At 41.3% G+C, this 19,991-nt stretch overlaps 1 protein-coding gene across 8 annotated transcripts in view; it reads right to left on the minus strand.

Moving 5' to 3' along the window:
- LOC121280429 (LIM domain-binding protein 2) overlaps positions 1 to 19,991 on the minus strand; it is a 330,324-nt gene that overhangs the window by 34,894 nt on the left and 275,439 nt on the right. For all 8 annotated transcript variants that reach the window (XM_041192706.1, XM_041192886.1, XM_041192969.1 and 5 more), the window contains one exon: positions 2,260 to 2,383. In XM_041192706.1, the coding sequence (XP_041048640.1) occupies positions 2,260 to 2,383 (124 nt within the window). The remainder of the gene's footprint in view (positions 1 to 2,259; positions 2,384 to 19,991) is intronic.

Consider the following 19,991-nt stretch of genomic DNA (forward strand, 5'->3'; position numbering starts at 1 on the left):
AATTTGAATTCAATAAAAATCTGGAATTAAAGTCTATGATGACCATGAATGCACTGTCGATTGTTGTAAGAACCCATCTGGTTCACTAATGTCCTTTAGGGAAGGAAATCTGCTGCCCTTACCTGGTCTGGCCTACATGTGACTCCAGACCCAGAAGTCCCCCACCCAGAGTACATTCTATGCCCTTGCCACTCTCGGTGCTTCCTCCAAGTGATGTTCAACATGGAAAAGCAATTGTTCATCAGCTGATGGAGGACGATACGTGGTAATCAGCAGGAGAGTTCCTTGCCCATGTTTGATGCCATGAAGCTTCATGGGTTCCTTGAGACTTCATGGGGTCCGTGAGGACTCCCAGGGCAACTCCTCCTGACTATATACCACTGTGCCGTCACCTCTGTCAGTGGGACAGGACATACCCAGGGATGGTGATGGTGATGTCTTGGATATTTCCTGTAAGATGTGATTCCGTGAGCATGACTATGTCAGGCTGTTGCTTGACAGTTCCCAATTGCAGCACTAGCCTCCAGATGTTAGTAAGGAGGACTTTGCAGGGTTGACAGGGCTAAGTTTGCCGCCATCGTTTCCGGTGCCTATGTTAATGTTGGGACGTCCGTCTAGTTTCATTCCTTTTTTGAGACTTTGCAGCAGTTTGATACAACTGAGTGGCTTGCTAGGCCATTTCAGAGAGCATTTAAGAGCTGTGGGCCTGGAGTCACATGTAGGCCAGGCCAGGTAAGGGCAGCAGATTTCCTTCCCTAAAGAACATTAGTGAACCAGATGGGTTCTTACAACAATCGATAGTGCATTCATGGTCATCATAGTTGTTTATTTTTTTTTTAAATTGAACATTCAGAGGTACAAATTAATCAATTTTAATAGAACAATGCAGGGCACATTACATTTGCAATGACTTCAACTGAATCAACAGATAATCCAAATTAAGCAAATTCAAATTAGCAATAGCTTGTATTTGTTATCACTAGGGTAGCCAAGTACAAAAGGAGTCACGAATTGAGGGTCTCTATGGGTTGAAGCAATATCTGGTAAGTCCATTACTACTTCTCTATAAAATGAGAAGGAAAGAGTTTTTCTCTTTTCTTCCCATTTTAAAAAACACTGAGAAGCATTTGATATGTGAAGATACTTTGCTGATTATTGGAAAAAGTACAGCCTGCGCAAGTATAGACAAACTTGCATTTCTGTAGCTCCTTTCCTGACCTCAAGGCATTTTGAAGTGCTTTGCAGCCAATGAAGTACTTTGAAATGTAGTCACTGCTATAATGTAGGAAGTGTGGCAGTCACTTTATGCACACCCAGCTCCCACAAACAGAAATGTCATAATGACCAAATAATTTGTTTTAGTGATGTTAATTGAGGGATAAAAATTGGGGATATAATTGGGGACATGGCAGATATGACTCCTCTACTCATCCTTAAAATACTACCATGGGATCTTTCACGTCCACTTGAGAAAAAAGACTGGGCCTTAGTTTAACGTCTCATTTGAAAGCTGACACCTCTGCCAGTGCAGTAGTCCATCACTTCTGCATTAGAAAGTCAATCTAGATTTTATGCTCCAATTTCTGGAATGGGACTTGCCCCCAAAACCTTCTGACTCAGAGGAGAGAGTGTACCAACTGAGCTACCGTTGACACATATGGAGAGAAGGCAGATCATTTTTATAATTGCAGGAAACAAATCATGTTTTCTGACATGTACTGTGCAACTCTTAAAACCTGCAATGATATATAACCATGAATATCACAGCAATTTTCTAGATTACTTCATCACTTCAAGTGTGTAATGTAGCTCATATAACCACTACAGCATGTTTACCTGTGGCAAGTGTATATCAATTGTATTTAATTATTTGCAGGAGGAAGGCATTAATTGGGGTTTCACGCGAACCAAGAGACACTCACTGAAACTAGGATGGTAGTTGAGTTAGGAGGTGTATGCTTATAATGTTTCACTCTGTAAATAAATAGTAGACTGTCTCTAATACTATTTTTCACCACTGGCCTTTTGTAATGTAACAACCTGTGCTACTGAGGATGTAATGTGGAGACACAAGTGTGTATTATATAACTATACTGGGTTTCTGGAAAGATAGTGGTTCTTTAATAACTTTGATACTGTGTTAGCTGTGAGGAACTGAAAAAATGTACTCTTGGAACACTGTCTAACTTCATTGAGACTATTCTCCTCTAACTATCTGTGAATACATATTTAATTAAATAAGGTACATTGTCAGCCTACCTGGAGGTGCCACCATTCGCTGCCATTTCTGGAATAAGCAGGTTTTCAGACAGTCTCTTGGGCTGATATTGTATGTTTTGTGCCTGGACATCAGTTCTTGCATTGGCTCCAGTATAACACACAACTGGAAAAATGAGAACAAATTATGTACTGTTACACTGACTCATTAGTTGTGTTAAAAATAAGAAAATTTAAACACATATTTAAACAGATAAGAACTGGCTGATCCGATTGTGACCCAACTCCACTTTCCTGCCTGCCTCACCATAATGCTTGACTCCCCTGTAGATCAAAAATCTGTCTAATTTAGCCTTGAATATATTCAATGATCCAGCCTCCACTGCTCATTAGAATATATTCAAGGCTGCATTAATCAGATTTTGGAACTGCAAGGGAATCAAGGGTTGTGGGTGGTGGGGGTGGAGGGATGGACAGGAAGGAAAGTGGAGTTAAGACCACAATAAAAGAGCCACAAACTTATTGAATGGCGCAGCAGTCTTGATGGGTTGAATGGTCTACTGCTGCTCCTATTTCTTATGTTCTTAGATCATGAACATTGCTGAAAAAAAGACATTTTTGTCAAAACTTTTCACCTTGCACTCATCAGGATATTTCACAAGATTACAAATCCAAGGGAGACAACAAATTTACACTGTATGAGAAGAGAGTGCTGATTGGTTGGCAAGTGGACTCTGATTGGTAGAGGCATTGCCATAGGGAATGCACCAGTTGATGATGACTGACAGTTAACTGCAAAACATTGTTTGAAATTTAAACCAGGTAGCTTATCTCTGATTGGTAAAGGTATTGCCCTGAGGAGTGAACCAGAAAATGGCTGTCACTTATTTTGTTTAGCTGAAATGTGTGTACATATTCTTTCTGTCTACAAAGAACAAAGCCCTGTATATTAATATATGTAGCTTCCAGTACACACAAGTGCACCACACTGTGAGCCTGACTGACAATCTTAAATTGGTTGTCAGCATAATTCTTCGCACAATGAGGATTATTTAGCAAATGTTGTCCAATTGCGAAATCACATCTAATGTTGGGCACTGTGTTTTGAATTTTGCAAGTATGGGCTGGTTGGGTACAGTCTGTATCTTGCCTGCTGCAAACAGTGAAAGGTACATGCTGTTTGATATGATCCGCCAGTTTTTGGGATGTATGGCCTTCATACCTTGCAACACACTGGCACTGAAATTCATATAACACATTCCTCATTTGTGTGATAGGCAGAATTCCTTTTTGGCTTGACGGTAGCATCCTGTTAGTGGCGAATACCACTTGTGTTGCCACTGCATAGTAGCAGCATGAAATAGATAGCTTCACCTCTCGCTCCAATTTTGAGATACCTTGCCCTTCCACGGTAATCTGACGTGGATTGGGCACTTTTCAGGGCCGAGAGTGATGGCCTTAGGCCTATTCATGAGGTTGCGAGATATACAGTGATATACATTCAGATATGCTGTCTTTGCAGACAGAAAGAACGTGTGCACACATTGCGGCTGTTTCAGCTAAACAAACTAAGTTACAGCCAATTTCTGGTTCATTCTTCCGGGTGATGTCTGGACCAATCAGACTTAAAGTGCCTGGTTTAAATTTCAAACAATGCTTGGCAGTTAACTGTCAGTCACCGTCAACTGGTGCATTCTCCATGGCAATGCCTCTACCAGAATCCACTTGACAACCAATGAGCACTCTCTTCTCATGCAGTACAAATTTGTTGTCTCCCTTGGATTTGTAATCTTGCGAAATGTCCTGATGAGTGCAAGACAAAAAGCTTCAACAAAAAATGTCTCTTTTTTCAGCAATATGCAAGTTATGCATTACCAAATGACAAGTTCTTAGATCAGAGTGCCTCTGAATAAACCATCTCGTAGGCCAACATTGTTACAAACATTTTCACTTTATTTGAAAGATAGTTTTTTTTGTTATATTCTTGATTGGCCTGAAATTATCTGAGGGCTCCAGACATTGTTTATTGTTTAAATATGGTGTGCTTAATCCTTCAACTTGCAATAGTACTGGCTACTGAATTGTTGATTAAAATTGCTTAAAACTGGTAGCAATTTCAAAAAGATAGCTGGGTGGAAATTGGAGGTACAATGATTTAGATCCAACCCAGATTCTTTTGGAGGAAATTTCTCCAAAACTATGCAGGTTTGTAACAAAACATTAAGCATTATTTTACACATCCCCTTTTGATTCCACTTCCTCCTTGGTCACTGCTCAACATAAAAGGAAAGAAATTCCTTAGGAGCTAATTTCTGTTTTTGAGCTTCTCCTTTTACAGTTGAAAATAATAGGCCTTGCCATGAATTTCTTTGACACATTTTTAAAAATCAAAATACTTCAATTTTATTAAGGGTGCATCTACATTGCAATGATGATGCTGGTGAAAATCTTTTTCTCTTTATACTGCGGATAATTTGAAGTTAAAGTCTGGTGTTGGAAACCCGCTTCAGGTGAGGTTCCTTCTTTCAGAAAATCTTTCCCTCTCTGCTCAGATGGTCTGCTAACATAAGTTGTGTGTCTATAAGTGGCTTCACTGCAAATGCAGGGTGTGCAGGTGGAAGAGGGACTGTAACATCAAAACATGTCATACAGCTGCTCTGAAGCTTTCCCATCTTGGTCACTTGGGGCAGAATTTTACACCAGCGGAATTTTACAGTCCCGCCAAACTCAATGGACTCTTGAACAGCTTACCACATTTGCGGCCCTGCCCCCACCGTGACCGGGCTGTAAAATTCAGCCATTGGAGTTGGACAGCTCCGAAGCAGCTAACAGACTGGTTTGACACAATTGCCCCATACCTTGCTCCTCTAAGGGGGATAGATGATCAAATATTAAATCATTGATACTGGGGTTGTTCTAGCATGCCCCTGGGCAGGTCCATTACAAACAGTAGAGCAATGATATAGGGAGCAAGATATTAGGTTTCCAGGTCAACAAGAAAACTTCTTTTTTCAAAATGTCAAAGTTATGGAGAGACCTTTGTTTTCTTTTACAAAAAATTGAGTTTCATCAAAGGTTTTCTTCTGACTTTCCTTCAACTTTTAAATTTCCAGATTTGCAAAAGGAAACAAAAATAGGGCAGCATTTAGATAAGATACACACAAAATTACAGTTCTATTAAATTTTCAATATGCTTCCCAAAGAGCAGGTAGATGTCACTAGCATGGCATCTCAGTTCTGACTCTAGAACAGCAATTTCTGCTCTACGAATGTTTTCATTTCCCTCACTAACCATACAAAATGGAATTCACTAAGATTCCATTTCCCTCACTAAGCATGTGAATGAGATTGATAATTAGTATGGGGAGTTATGTGTTGCGGCCTCAAACACGTCAGGAAAAAATTAAGATCCTCACTTTTAAATATTTTAAATTTTTCAGCCATCTGCCATAGGGGATTTGGCTCAATTAAGTTTAGGCTGATTTGAATCTATTCATCAGGAGTGAAAGGTCAATTGTTCCAAACCTATTGCATTATGAGACACTCCAATAATCACAATCTTCATGTATACATCTGAAAGATAGTCATCCCACGCTCCCTCCAACTTTCTTCCCTTTCCAGTCCTACCAGGTCATGCACCTCCTGAAGCAAAACGGGCTCAGAGTTTCCAATTTCCACTCCTCCTTTGTGAAAGAGTGCCTTCAAACTCCACAGCAGTCTAGCTGAGATCAGAAGCTCAATGAAGGGGTGAAAGTGAACATGCACCTCTCATTCTGCATTATGATACAATGATGCTCAAGGCTACATAACACATAAATCTTGAATGGTGCATCTCCAGCTAATAAGGGATACACATTCTGTTCTTTTCAGAATGAGCTGTGAACAGCCTGATAGTCACTAGCAAGCTGTACTTACTCAAAGCCAGTCAACCCTTGGCAAGCAACAATAAAATCTGTATCTCTTTCACACAACATAAAATGCAAAGTTACAACAAAATTCTGCTTATCAACAGCTGTTGTGAGATGAGTAAAAAGGAAACTAGCCCTGAATTAACAGGTATAAAGTAGCTATGAAACTAGAAATTGTGCCTCATTGTCACTTTCTTGTAAACAAATTTATTTGAAATCCTACATAGTGGTTGGCTGAAAGCCCAGGTAGCTTTCTAGACAACATGTCACCATTCAGCATTGGAGCGTTTTATATTTCCAATTACTACCGAGGTGCCCTTATAATCCAATTCAAGAATAGAGTTTTACTTTTTGCTTCAAAAGTGGTTTGATGGATAAAGGTGCTAATTAAGCGCTTATCCACGGTACACAAAGGTAAACCAAAAATAAATCAAATCTGGTATCACAAGGATACCAGATAAATCAAATTGAAGCTGCAGTGATTCAGTTACAAAAACATACAAAACTTTGAAATATACTTCTGACCAGAAGGTGGCATGAGATATTCTATGACCTAACATTAGTCCACAAGTGTTCTGACAACTTTCAACCCTTGTTTCTACAAGAAACCAGCAAGAGAATTATCAATGCAATTTCAGACATGCACTTAATCATTCAAGTTCTGTAAAGTTCAACAAAAGTCAATGACTATAATTTAAATAAATATAAAATAATTTAAATAAATGTAAAATATTAATAATGCTATCTACAATGTAAGTCCCGCATCTTAAGAAAATAGCTATTGCCCCTCCATAATGCTAACGGTCCAAATCTTCCCGTCTTTGGATCATTGGGGAACAGTATACGAACAGATGATGTGCATCAGGACTCTGTAGAAGTCCTGATGTGCGGATATACATGGGAATTGCCTAGAAAGGTTAAACTTCTGATGGGTAATTCCCTGCTGCCTGGGACTCTGTCCGAATGTCTCCGACCCTGAGCTTAGGGCACAGACTTGAGTTAGATATGTGTGACTTACCTAGATAGTTACCCAGGAAATGTTAGACAGTTTAAAACCTGGTCTGACAGCTAAGTAAGTCCACCACCGAACCCCACAATCATCACCCCCAACTCAACCCGACTACACCCCACCTAATTACTGACTACCCCACAAACCTATCCAACTACAACCGCCGATCACCCCCCCCAACCTGACTACTCGCTCATCCACCTACCCACTCACTCACTCACCCATTCACTAACCCACATTCATTCATTAAAAGACTAGGCCTTTAAATACATAGCAGGATAAACAGCTACTGTTGTAATATGGGGGCATGTCCTCTCCTTCCCCAACTCTACTCCGTTTGCTGGAGTTAGGCAGGAGATGCTGCGCTGCCCATTTCTATATCAGATAGGATTATAAGATCTCAGAAAAAATGGTCAGTAGCATCGGGTTGGGAAAATCTTTTTGGGAAGCAATGTGTGCATCAATGTGCACAGCAAGGATTTGGGATGTTAATTAATGTACAATGTGAAAGATACAAGGCTATAATTATAAAAATCATCATGATATCTTTGCCCCAGAAAATGTGGAAGCAGGGTTCCTGCACCTTTAGTAAAATAAAATTCCATGACTTTTCCGTGTTGATGAAGGAATTTTCAATGGTTCTTATGCAAATGATCAGAGCAAGTAGGTCTCAACCATAGACATGGAGCATCATCTTAGACGTTGTCTCCTCCACCAGGTGCTTGTTCCTGCTCTGCCTTAATGGAGGCAGCGAGAAATGAGAGCTGAAGTCCCATCGCATTAATTAGGTGAGCACGTAGGTGATTAGTTGCTGAGTTATAAGTTTTTTCTTCTCTCAATTGGGACAGTAGTTTCAATTGCTACTGGGGAAATATAAGTATTGTATTAATTATAAATTCTATAATAATAGCTACGGATAACCGTTGAGTGATATTTCTGAACTTGAAGCCTAATTAGTTAAATAAAACCCAATAAAGATGACAAGGCAGGTGATGTGTTGCAGCTGTAGCAAGTGGGAGCTGATGGGCACCTGTGTAATCCACGGCAACCGCATCTGCAGTAGGTGTCTGTGGCTTGAGAACCTTTAGCTTGGAGATGATGATGAGCTGGAGTCTGAGCTTTGGAAAATGCTATGCATTGGGGAGGAGGAAAGTTAACTGCAAACTTTGCTCCAGGAGACCCTTAGGTCAGGTACTTCAGATTTGGTCCATGGTCAGGTACGGGAGGGTCTGACTGCAAGAGAGACATGTATGGGAATCCAAAAGGTAGCAATGGAGAAGCCTGAGCCCTTCCATTTTTCCGACAGGTACGAGGTTCTTACTTGTGTGGATGAAAGCAGGGACTGGAGGGAGGATGAGCAAAGTGACCACAGCACCATGATGGAGGGAGCCAACCAAGTGGAAGGAGTAAGAAGGAAGGTAGTTGTGGTAGGGGACAGTATAATTAGGGGGATAGAATACTATTCTTTGCAGCCAAGGGTGTGAGTCCTGAAGGCTGTGTTGTCTACCTGGTGCCAGGGTTATGGATATCTCTATGGGGCTGGAGAGGAACTTGGAATGGGAGGGGTAGGATCCAGTTGTGGTCCATGTTGGTACTAATGGCATTGTTAGGATGAAAAAAGAGATTCTGCTGAGGGAGTATGAGCAGCTAGGGGATAAATTAGAAAGCTGAACCACAAAGGTATTAATCTCGGATTACTATCGGAGCCACAGGCAAACTGATATTGAGTAAATAAGATTAGAGAGTTGAATGCATGGCTCAAAGATTGGTGTGGGAGAAATGGGTTTTAATTCATGGAGCCAATGGAAACAGTACTGGGAAAGAGGAAGCTGTACTGTTGGAATGGCCTGTAGAGGGAGCTTTAAACTAAATAGTGGGTGGGGGCAGGGGCATGTTCACGTGAGGGGAGATTTGAAGGTAACGGGAACGAACAAAGCAATAGTGCAAGGTAGAAATACAAGGAATGATAACCAGAGTGTGACAGAAAGGAGCAGAGTGCACAAACATAAGAGTGCACCAAAAAGGCCCGAGTAGGGAAAAATGGTAAAAGGCCAAAATTAAAGTCTCATTATCGTAATGTACACAGTGTAAGGAACATATTTTTGTATTTCTGTTGGACTATTGTAAAGAACATACCTTTTTATTTTCTGTTGGACTATGAATTGAAATTATAATGGCTGCAGTTTGAAATACATGCCCACTGGAACAGGATGAGAGATACAAACAATGGTGCAGTCCTGGAACAGAGTGTGCCATGAAAGATAGGATGGTGCCGGAAAGGAGTCCTGGACCAAGAGAGCTGCCTGGCAACAATGGTTTAATTGGCTCCTGAGCAGGTGACTAGGGTTTAGTGTGAGGCTAGTACAGCAGAACAGTTCCTAACCTGAAAGGTACAAGACCTAAAACCTCTTTCTCCTATGTGTGGAAGATCCAGTAATTCCACAATAATATAGCTAGCTGGCTTTTTCTCCTCATATCTCTAAAACCTGCTTTCTCTCTGAAAACCCCTGTCAAGAGGCAAAGGGGAAAATCACTGCTAGTTACATTGAAAGGCAAGAGCTCAACCAGTGAACTAGAGACTGAAAGTGCTGGAAGACCACCTCATGTCATCAACAAGAACTGAAAAGAATTTGGAAGCGTCGATCAAAATCAACCCATCGAATCCTGTACACCGGAATCGGTGCTATTGAATTGTTTTATCCCACCCTTAAATCCATATTTTTTGTGTGACTTATGTGTCTTGTATATGTGTTTTATAGGGATTTAAGAAGGGGTAGAGCTTAGATTATAGAGTTAGAAATTAGCAGTTCATATTTTTTTTTTGCCACTGGTTAACAACAGTTTGTTCAATAAACAGCTATTTACTCATTAAGTTTACAAACCTGGTGCTTGTATTCAGTTAACCTAAATTAAACAGTCAGGTAGAATTGGGGCAATCTGGTGGTTTGGTCAAACTTTTTACATTTGTCATGGCTTGGGGAACAGTGGGGCTTGATATTACAGCACACTATCCCCAGTGAGTCATGACAACAGCATTCATAACAAGATGGATGAATTGATAGCACAAATAGAAATAAATGTATGTAATGATACTCATTACAGCGACATGGTTGCCAAGTTACCACGGCTGGGACCTAAATATTCAAGGTTACTTGGCATTTCGGAAGGACAGGAAGAACGGAAATGGAGGTTGGGTAGCTCTGTTAATCAAGGATGAGCTGAGTGCAGTAGTGAGAAATGATCTTGGATCAGAGGACCAAAATGTAGAAACAGTTTGAATGGAGTTAAGAAATAGCAAAGGAAAGAAGTCACCGGTGAGAGTAGTTTGTATGCTCCCTAACAGTAGCTACACTGTAGGACAGAGCATAAATTTAAGAAATAATGGGGACTTTTAAGAAAGGTGCTGCAATAATCATGGGGGATTTTAATCTTCAGAACTTTTGGATGAATCAAATTGGCAAAGGTAGCCTGGAGGATGAATTCATAGTGTGTATTTGGGCAGATTCTTAGAAGAATACATTCAGAAACAACTAGGGAACAGGCTATTTTAGACTTGGTAATGTATAATCAGACATGATTTATTAATGACATTAATGAGTAAGGGATCCTCAAGGTAAGAGTTATCATAATATGATAGAATTTCACATTCAGTTTGAGGGTGAGAAATGTGGATCTGAAACTAGAATATTAAACTTAAATAAGGCAATTACAATATTATGAAGACAGAGTTGGCTGAAGTGGACTAGGAGAATAGGTTATTAGGCAAGATAGTAGAGAAGTAGTGGCAGACAGGTAAGGAGGTATTTATAACTCTCAACAAAGATATATTTAATTGAGAAGAAAGGTCTCTATGAGAAGGATGCACCATCTCTGGCTATGTAAGGAAGTTAAGGATCATATCAAATTGAAAGAAAAGATGTACAATCCTACAAAGATTAGTGGTAGGCTAGAAGATTGGGAAAATGTTAGAAACCATGTGACTAATAAAAAAATAAAAAGGGAGAAATTGGAATATGAAAGAAAGCCAATAAGAAATATAAAACAGACAGTAAAAGCTTCTACAAGTATATGAAAAGGAAAAGTAAGTTGTCAAGAGGAGGTAGAGAGTCTGCAAAGGAATGTAGGAAGGTTAAGTGAGTGGGTAAAAATTTGGCAGATGGACTATATTGAGGGAAAATGTGAACTTGTTCACTTTGGCAGGGGGAATACAAAAGCATATCTTGGTAGTACAGAGGGATCTGGGTGTCTGGGCATTGGCAAGACCATATTTGGAATACTGTGTATGGTTTTGATCTCCTTATATGAAAAAAAGATATAAGTGCATTAGAAGCAGTTCAGAGAAGGTTCACTCAACTCATTCCTGGAATGAGGGAACTATCTTGTGAAGAAGGGTTGAACAGATTGGACCTATATCCATTGGAGTTTAGAAGAATGAGAGGTGATCCTATTGAAATGTATAAGGTTCTGAGGTGATTTTATAGGGTAGATACCGGGAGCATGTTTCCAATTGTGGTAGAAACTACAATCAGGGGACACAATTTAAGAATAAGAGGTCAACCGTTTAAGATGGAGATGAGGAGAGACTTTTTCTCACAAAGGGTCATTAGTACATGGAATTCTCTGCCCCAGGAAGCAATGCCAGGTCATTGAATTTATTCAAGGTAGAGTTAGATTTTTGAGGGAGTCAAGGGTTATGGGGAGCAGACAGCAAAGTAGGGTCGAGAGCACAACCAGATCAGCCAGATAAAAGCAAAATACTGCAGATGCTAGAAATCTGAGATAAAAATAGAAAATGCTGGAAAAGCTCAGCAGGTCTGACAGCATCTGTGGAGAGAGAAACAGAGTTAACGTTCCGAGTCTGTATGACCCTTCTTAAGAGCTAGATCAGCCATGATCTTATTGAATGTCAGAGCAGGCTCGAAGGGCTGAATAGCCTACTCCTGCTCCGAATTCCTATGTTACTATGAAAAGAGTAGCTAAAGTGAGCATTGGTCCCTTAGACGGTCAGACTGGTGAATTAATAATGTGAAGCAAGGAAATGGCAGAGACTTTGAAAAAGTATTTTGTATCTGTCTTCACAGTAGAAAACACAAAAAGCATCCCAAGAATAGCAGAAAATAAAGAGGCAAAGGACATATAAACAAAAATAATCACGATTAATTGAAAAAAGTACAGGGAAAACAAATGTGACTAAAGGCTGGCAAACCCGAAGGACCTGATGGCCTGCATCCTCAGGTCTTAAGACGGGTGGCTACAGAGATAGTGGATGCAATGATTGTAATCTTTTAAAATTCCCTAGATTCTGGAAAGGTCCCAGTGGACTGGAAAACTATAAATGTAACACCCCTGTTCAAGAAAGGAGGGAGACAGAAAGCAGGAAGCTGTAGGCCAGTTAGCCTAACATCTGTTAATGGGAAATTGTTGAATCCCTTATTAAGGAGACCAAAACTGTACTCAGCACTCCATTGTTAAGGAGGTAAAAGCAAGACATTTAGAAAATCATAATACCAGACAGAGTCAACATGGTATTGTGAAAAGGAATTCATGGGCAGCATGTCGGCGAGCGGGGGACAGCAGGGCCCGCTCGCCGACACGCAAAATGACGCAGGATGACGTCGGGCGGAACTCCCAACATCACCCCATGTCAGTTCAATTTTCAGGTAGGTGGGGGAGCAGCCGCATCAGCTGTGTGCCCGCCGACCTATCAACGGACTATTGAGGCCATTGATAAAGTCATTAACCACTTTAATGGACCTGTCACATGAGGGGACATGTCAGGGAAATTTTGTTCTTGCGCTTTTACCATTTTTAAGTTTGGACTAATCTCCCTGAGGCAGCACTTAGCCTCACAGAGATCAATGTGCTCTTTCGTGCGCATGCGCGAAAGAGCGCACTCTCAGCTGAGGGCATCCCCCCCCTCCCCCCCACCGTCCACATAGGGAGTGCATAGTGTTTCCTGGTGGACATCACACTGCATGGGCCTTAATTGGCCCGCCCATTCAAAATGGCAGTGTACCCCCTGTGCACCTGCCCATGACCGTTCCTGCACTTCCCCCCCAATGGGGGGAAAATTCTTCCCCATGTTTCACAAATGTATTAGAGTTCTTTGAGGATATAACAAACAGTGTGGATAAAGGGGTACCAGTGGATATAGTACACTTGGATTCCAAAAAGGCTTTTGATAAAGTGCAAGATGAAAGGTTACTGCACAAGATAAGAAGTTCACGATTTTGGAGGTGATACATTAGCATGGATAGAGATTGGCTAACTAATAGGAGACAGAGAGACAGGATAAATGGCTAATTTTCAATTTGGCAAAGTGTAACTAGTGGGGTGCCACAGGGATCAGTGCTGAGCCCTCAGTTATTTACAATTTATATTAATGACTTGGATGAAAGGACCAGCTGTATTGTAGCTTAATTTGTTAATGATACAAAGATAAGTAGGAAAGTGAGTTGTGAGGAGCATACAAAGGGTCTGCAAAGGGATATAGATAGGTTCAGTGAGTTGGCAAAAATCTGGCAGATGGAGTATAATGTAGGAAAATGTGAGGTTGTCCACTTTGGCAGGAAGAGTAGAAAAGCAGTATATTATTTAAACAGGTTGAGACTACAGAATGCTGGGATACAGACAGACCTGGGTGTCCTTGTACATGAATCACAAGAAGTTAGCATGCAGGTACAGCAAGTAATTAGGAAGCAAATGTAATGTTGGCATTTATTGCAAGGGGAATAGAGGAAAAAAGTAGGGAAGTATTGCTACAGCTGTACAGGGACTAGTAAGAGCGCATCAAGAGTGCTGAGGACAATTTTGGACTCCTTACTCAAGGAGGGATATATTTGCATTGGAAGCAGTTCAGTAGGCTGATTCCTGGCATGAAGGAATTGTTTTATGTGAAAAGGTTGAACAGGTTGTGCCTATACTCATTGGAGTTTAGAAGAATGAGAGGCGATGTTATTGAAACATATTCGATTCTGAAGGGGCTTAACAGGGTAATGCTGAGAGAATATTTTCCCTCGTGGGGAATCTAGAACAGTTTAAAAATAAGGGGTCTCCCATTTAAGATGGAGATGAGGAAGAATTTCTTCTCTCAGAGTTGTAGTCTATGAAATTCTCTTCCCCAGTGGTGGCTGGGTTATTGAATATATTCAAGTCTGAGCTAGACATATTTTTGATCTACAGGGGAATCAAGGGTTATGTGGGAGGTGGGGGTGGGGGAACAAGAAAGTGGAGTTGAGGCCACAATCAGATCAACCATGATCTTACTGGATGGCAGAGCAGGCTTGATAGACTGAATGGCCTACCCTGTCTCCTATTTTTTATAATCGTCTGATCTTATAATCTCAATGTAAAATATATCACTAAATTGAAATTAGTCATCCCATCAAAACAATCTATCTTTACAATAAAATTGCTAGAGTCCACCATATAGACAAAGTCTGCTATCAATTTCATGACTGTCAGTTTCCTCCTTCCTCATTGGTAAGCATTTTTGTTTGCTTTCTTTCTAGTTGGTTACTTTTTTTTTCATTATTCCCCAATCACATTGCACGAAACAATTTCCCCCACTTTCACTGTTCCCATAATCGCAAAATGTTTACAGATGAGAAAGGTCATTCAGTCCATGTTATTTCATCCATCCAGAAAGACCCTAAAGTTTTCCTGTGTGATACCCAAATGGTTCCTAAATGATTACAGCATTTTTGCCCCCCAAACTGTCCATTCCATGTATTGATTATTCTTTGTGCAAAGAATAACATTGTGATCTCATTTATATCTTATATTAGTTAAAACCCATGTCACTCTCAAAATTTGCATTGAAGCATTCATTTGAAGTTACCTTTTCTAAACTGTTTTCAATCTTGCATATCTCCATGACACCTTCTTTCGAGGGTGATAAGGTCTTAACTCAAACTCAGACTTCGAAAATTGTGGATTCAGCCTCATGGTTCTTCTCTACATTCTGTCCAGTAACTCAATGGTTCTCTTGTTTCTTAATGACTAGAATTGGACATGTTGCTCAAGGTGCAGTTTGATCAGGGCTTGATCATGACTTCCAGTGACTTGTATTCCAATATTTTAGCTACATAGTTTAAAACTTTATTAGCTTTGTTGATTACTGCTCTGCAGCAATTGGATATATTGTGTTTCTCTTTGCTTTCATTATTGTTTGAACACCATTTATAAATTATGCATGTTGCCCATATTTTCTTCTGATGCGCAATGCTTTACATTTGTCTGCATTAATTTGATCTCTCAGATGCAACCAGCATAACAGTTCCTCATTCAACCCCTAATATGTTCCTATAAATAAAAAAATTAAATGACTCAGAAAAAAAAATCACAAGCTTATCTAACACATTTTCCTATTGCTCCAACAACTTTCTCAGCATGACTTGATGTATCCCACTAGCTCCCATCAACACACTTCAATTTTAAATACTGAGGCCTGACCAGCTGAGATCCAACTAGAGCAACCCAATCAGGAAACAGTGATTGAAGTGATTGAAGCCTAATTATTCCTTCTTTTGGCAGCCCCCTGTCCCTCCGTGAAGGAAAATAATATGCTAATATTGTGCACCCACGCTCTAGATGGCTCCAAGTGCTCCTAGGTCCTATAATTCCCTCTGCCTCACCAACCTGAAAGCATTGGGTGCCTCAGACCCAGTCTCATTCTCAGTAGTCTCTTCCTGCTTCCCATTCACTGAGTCTATCAGACTCCCAAAAGTAAAACACTGGCCTGTATGTTTACCCCTGGCATCAGTGCATTCATACTAAACACATATTTTCCTTTCCCAGAACCTGCTCCACTCATCGAACCTACTCTGCTCCATGCTCTGCTGGATAGTTTGTGTTTTTAACTTTGGGATCATTCATCTATTGGATATTTTTATAATAATTTATATTAGTCATAATTTATTGGATGTTTATATGTATAACATTATTATATTGATTTATTAGGTATTTATATAATTTTATAATCTACCGAGTATGTGTTGTACATGGTACAAAGTTGGAAGGGTTCATTATGTGGCATTTGCATAAGTAGAAAGGGAATAAGCTCCCAGATCTCCAAACTAGTGGCAACTGAGATAACACAATAGACATAACTGCAAAGAAAGGGAGAGAAAGTGTGAGAGGCTTCCAGGGTGCTAGACATGGAGAAGACAAGGATCTAAAAAGAGAGTTGGACATATGTTGTGATATTGCCTTGTAGTGCTTGTTGGTTAACAAACTGTGGTGCAAGTTAATTTGTGATATAATAGTTGGAGCTGTTAGGAAACCCAAAAACTTACCTTATCTTTAGTTCGGCAGTTGGAAGCTGGAAACTCCAGTTCCCAGTGAGCCTCGGGCTTTCTGCGCACACGCTGGCTGGGAAGTGGCTGCACATGAACATTTGGTGTTTTTTACCATCTTTAGGTCAGGAACTCGGGTCTCCTGTGCATGCACCAGCCAGGAATTGATCACACATGCGCAATTCGTTTGTTTTCACGTCTTCAGGCTGTGAACCAGGGCAGCGCATATGCGCAGAAGAAAAGAAGCAAAATGAAACAGTGTGAAACTGCAGATCAAGTGACCTGAACTGGAGTGACATTCCAGAGAAAGTGTCCCAAACAGTAGGACATGGGAAAGGGGACAGGGAGAAGGTCCCAAACCTGGGAGTGGGACAGAAAGAGGTCCCAGAAGAAAGTCCCAGACATGGACAAAGATAGGGATCAGAGGCAGATACCATTGAGTCACGATAAATGACAGGAGCAGAGGAAAGGCTCCAAGTTAAAGAGCGAGCTGCAGGGAGCAGACTTGAAGTGAAACAGGCTTGAGAAAAGCCATGAAGAACTGAGAGGGCAGCCGAAGGTTGGTGACTCCATGCTGCGGGCCTTTTGAAACAGTGGTGTTCTGCTTCGCACATCCGAAGATCTGAAATTGTGCTTAGAAGGTCAAGTTTGAGCGTATGCGGAGATCTAGAGGAAAGAAATCTCAGAAAGCGAGATTGAAAACCTAGAGGTGGATCTTGTTGAAGCCATCTGAGTAAGAGCAACATTTGAAACTTACTTGACTGAAACTTTAAGATCCTGAGGGGTCTTGACAGGGTGGATGTGGAGAGGATGTTTCCTCTTGTGGGAGAATCTAGAACTAAGGGTCACCGTTTAAAAATAAAGAGTTGCTCATTTAAGACAGAGATGAGGAGAATTTTTTTTCTCACACGGTCGCGAGTCTCTTCCTCAAAAGGCGGTGGAAGCAGAGTCTTTGAATATCGTTAGGGCAGAGCTAGATAGATTATTGATTAACAAGGGGGTGAATAGTTATCGGGGATAGGCAGGAATGTGGGGTTGAGGTTACAATGAGATCAGCCATGATTTTATTGAACGGCGGAGCAGGCTCGAGGGGCTGAGTGGCCTACTCCTGGTCCTAATTTCTGTATACGTATGTATTCCAAGGTGAGTTCTTCAAACGTGCAGATTGGAAACCCTCGTGAGAAGGACAGAGTTTCAGTGAGACCAGTTGGCTCATAGTGTGACAAGGGTCTGGGTGGGTTGTTGAGAAATCCATAGAATCTGCTTTGGTCGCATCTGTCATTTACTTTGGAGTGTGGTGCGTCTGACCACAGTTAACCAGTTGGTTCACATGTACTGCGTACTTACCCTGAATATTAGAGTATAAGATAGATATGGTAAATTGTTTTATCTTTCTGAATTTGTCTGTGTCTGTAAAGATAGAGCTAGGGTGAAGGAATAGTGAATATTTCAATCATTTTTTTGTGTTTGTATTGAGATCTTTCCAACCTTTTTGTCTGGTAAATATAGTTCATTTTTCTTGTTTTGTAAATATTTTATTCTTTGTGTTAAAAGTTCATCAGCAGACTCCTGTGAATTTGTTCAGTAACTTTCCTCCACAGTTTCAAACAAAAAGTCAGGATCTATCAAGCCAGATTTAACTCTGGGGTCTGACTTGTCCAGTAATAATATCAGCTAGGATCGTAACAGCGCAGTATTGATCAGAAGGCATGAAAAGCTCTGCTGGAATCTTGCTATTCTTCAATTATTTTTGGTTAGATTACCGATCATTGTCATAGTGTATGTTTATCTTAAGAGCCAATAACACAATATGGTAGCAGTGGTGCACAACCTAGTGACAGTAATTCACATTTAGTGGCAGCGATCGCAAAGTCGTGACATTGTTGGGCAACAAAAGAAGACATAAAGCCTAGGACACCACTGGTAATTGGCTGGAAGAAGCAGCAGCTGCAAGTTTGGGACCCAATTAGAAAACCACCCTCAAGTAGTTGCACAGAAAAGCAGTGTTTGGGTGCAACTAGGCTCGAAAAGCTGATCTGCATTGAAGGCTGTGAGACTGCAGTGCCACTGAGTGTTGTGAGATTTTCCAGCGAAAAGAGCACCATGGACAAAGTCTCCCCCTGCCATGTAGAGGCTGGATGCCCGCATCACAACCACAGATTACCAAACATTGTTGTAGTGTTTAGTATCTTTATATTAACAGTCAATAACACAACATAAAGAGTCAAAGTCAAAAAGACATAGAGCTGGATTTTATGGGGCACCGTGGTCCCCGCTCCACCTGGCTAAAAGGTCAGGGGGAACCCACCCTCAATTCCGAGGCTGCCCTGCAATAATTTAATGCTGGCAGTAGTGTTAATTGATTTAAGGTGAGACTTCTGCCCCTTCCTTGGGAGGATGTCCCACTTACAATGGCCAGCCAATTGGATAGCTGACAGTCCTGTAGTCCCAGCAGCGCCAGCTGGGAATGGTGGGCATTGCTGTGACTATTGGCAGTGCCATCATGCCAAGGAGCCCAGGTATGCCTAATTTGGGGGCCTTAGAGGGGATGGTGGGGGGGGGGCGGGATTTTATGAGGTGGGATGAGGGGCCAGGGGAAATTAAAATGGCCTGGGTAGTGGGAGGGGGGGGGAATGTCTCTGATGGGCTCAGGGGACCCTCAAAGGAAATTACCCATTGTCCAACACCAGCCTGCGCAGCTAAAGCTGCTGAGCTTCCTGTATGGCATGGGCCTCCCTTCTGCTAGAGGTAAAATACCAATGGGGGTGAGTTGAGGCCCTTACATGGCCATTAACTGGCCACTCAAGGGCCTCAATAGGCCCAAGGATGGGCAGGCCATTCGACACCCCCATCCCCACCCCCCCTTTAAAATTTCAGACAGATCGGGGGACAGGGGGGTAGCCAGCAGGATGGGCACAGGCTGAATTTTACTTGCTTCTCCACTTTCAAACACATCAGCGTGAGTGCACAAAATCCATCCCAGAGAGAAGAAACAACAACAAACAAGAAGGGATATGCACAAAGGGACAAAGTGAGCAAACAAGAGCTTGAGACAATGTGGACTTTGAGGGAGTATTTGCAGAGATAAACATAAATGGAAACAAAGTGTGGAAGTCAAACACAAAGGCATCAGGAAAGTGATACAAGACGAGTTAAAGAATGAGAGAAAAGCAAATAAATAGTTGCAAGTGAGCAACAGCGAAGGCTTAGGGGCTGCTAAATGAACACAGGAGTGTTGGAGTTTAACTGATTTAAAACAGGCAGCCCATGAGCACGCATCACATGCCTTCCTGCTGCTTGTTTAGCCGGGACCACCCTACCTGCTCAGGCACTTAGATTGTAGGGTTAACTGAAATGAAGTAGGAAGAATATCAGGCTCCAGGATACATCTCCAACTGTACCCTGGTTCCTCAGATTACTGAGCCTGGGGCAGGGAGTTCAACTGGTTTTGAACGTCCACTGCCAGGTATATTATTTTAGAACAAACTCAACTCCAAAGGGCTACAGCCACCACCAGTTGACCATTAAACAACTGGCAAGTTTAAGTCTTGGACCCTAACT

The sequence above is a fragment of the Carcharodon carcharias genome, chromosome 1 (assembly GCF_017639515.1).
Source record: "Carcharodon carcharias isolate sCarCar2 chromosome 1, sCarCar2.pri, whole genome shotgun sequence".
Taxonomy (NCBI): domain Eukaryota; kingdom Metazoa; phylum Chordata; class Chondrichthyes; order Lamniformes; family Lamnidae; genus Carcharodon; species Carcharodon carcharias.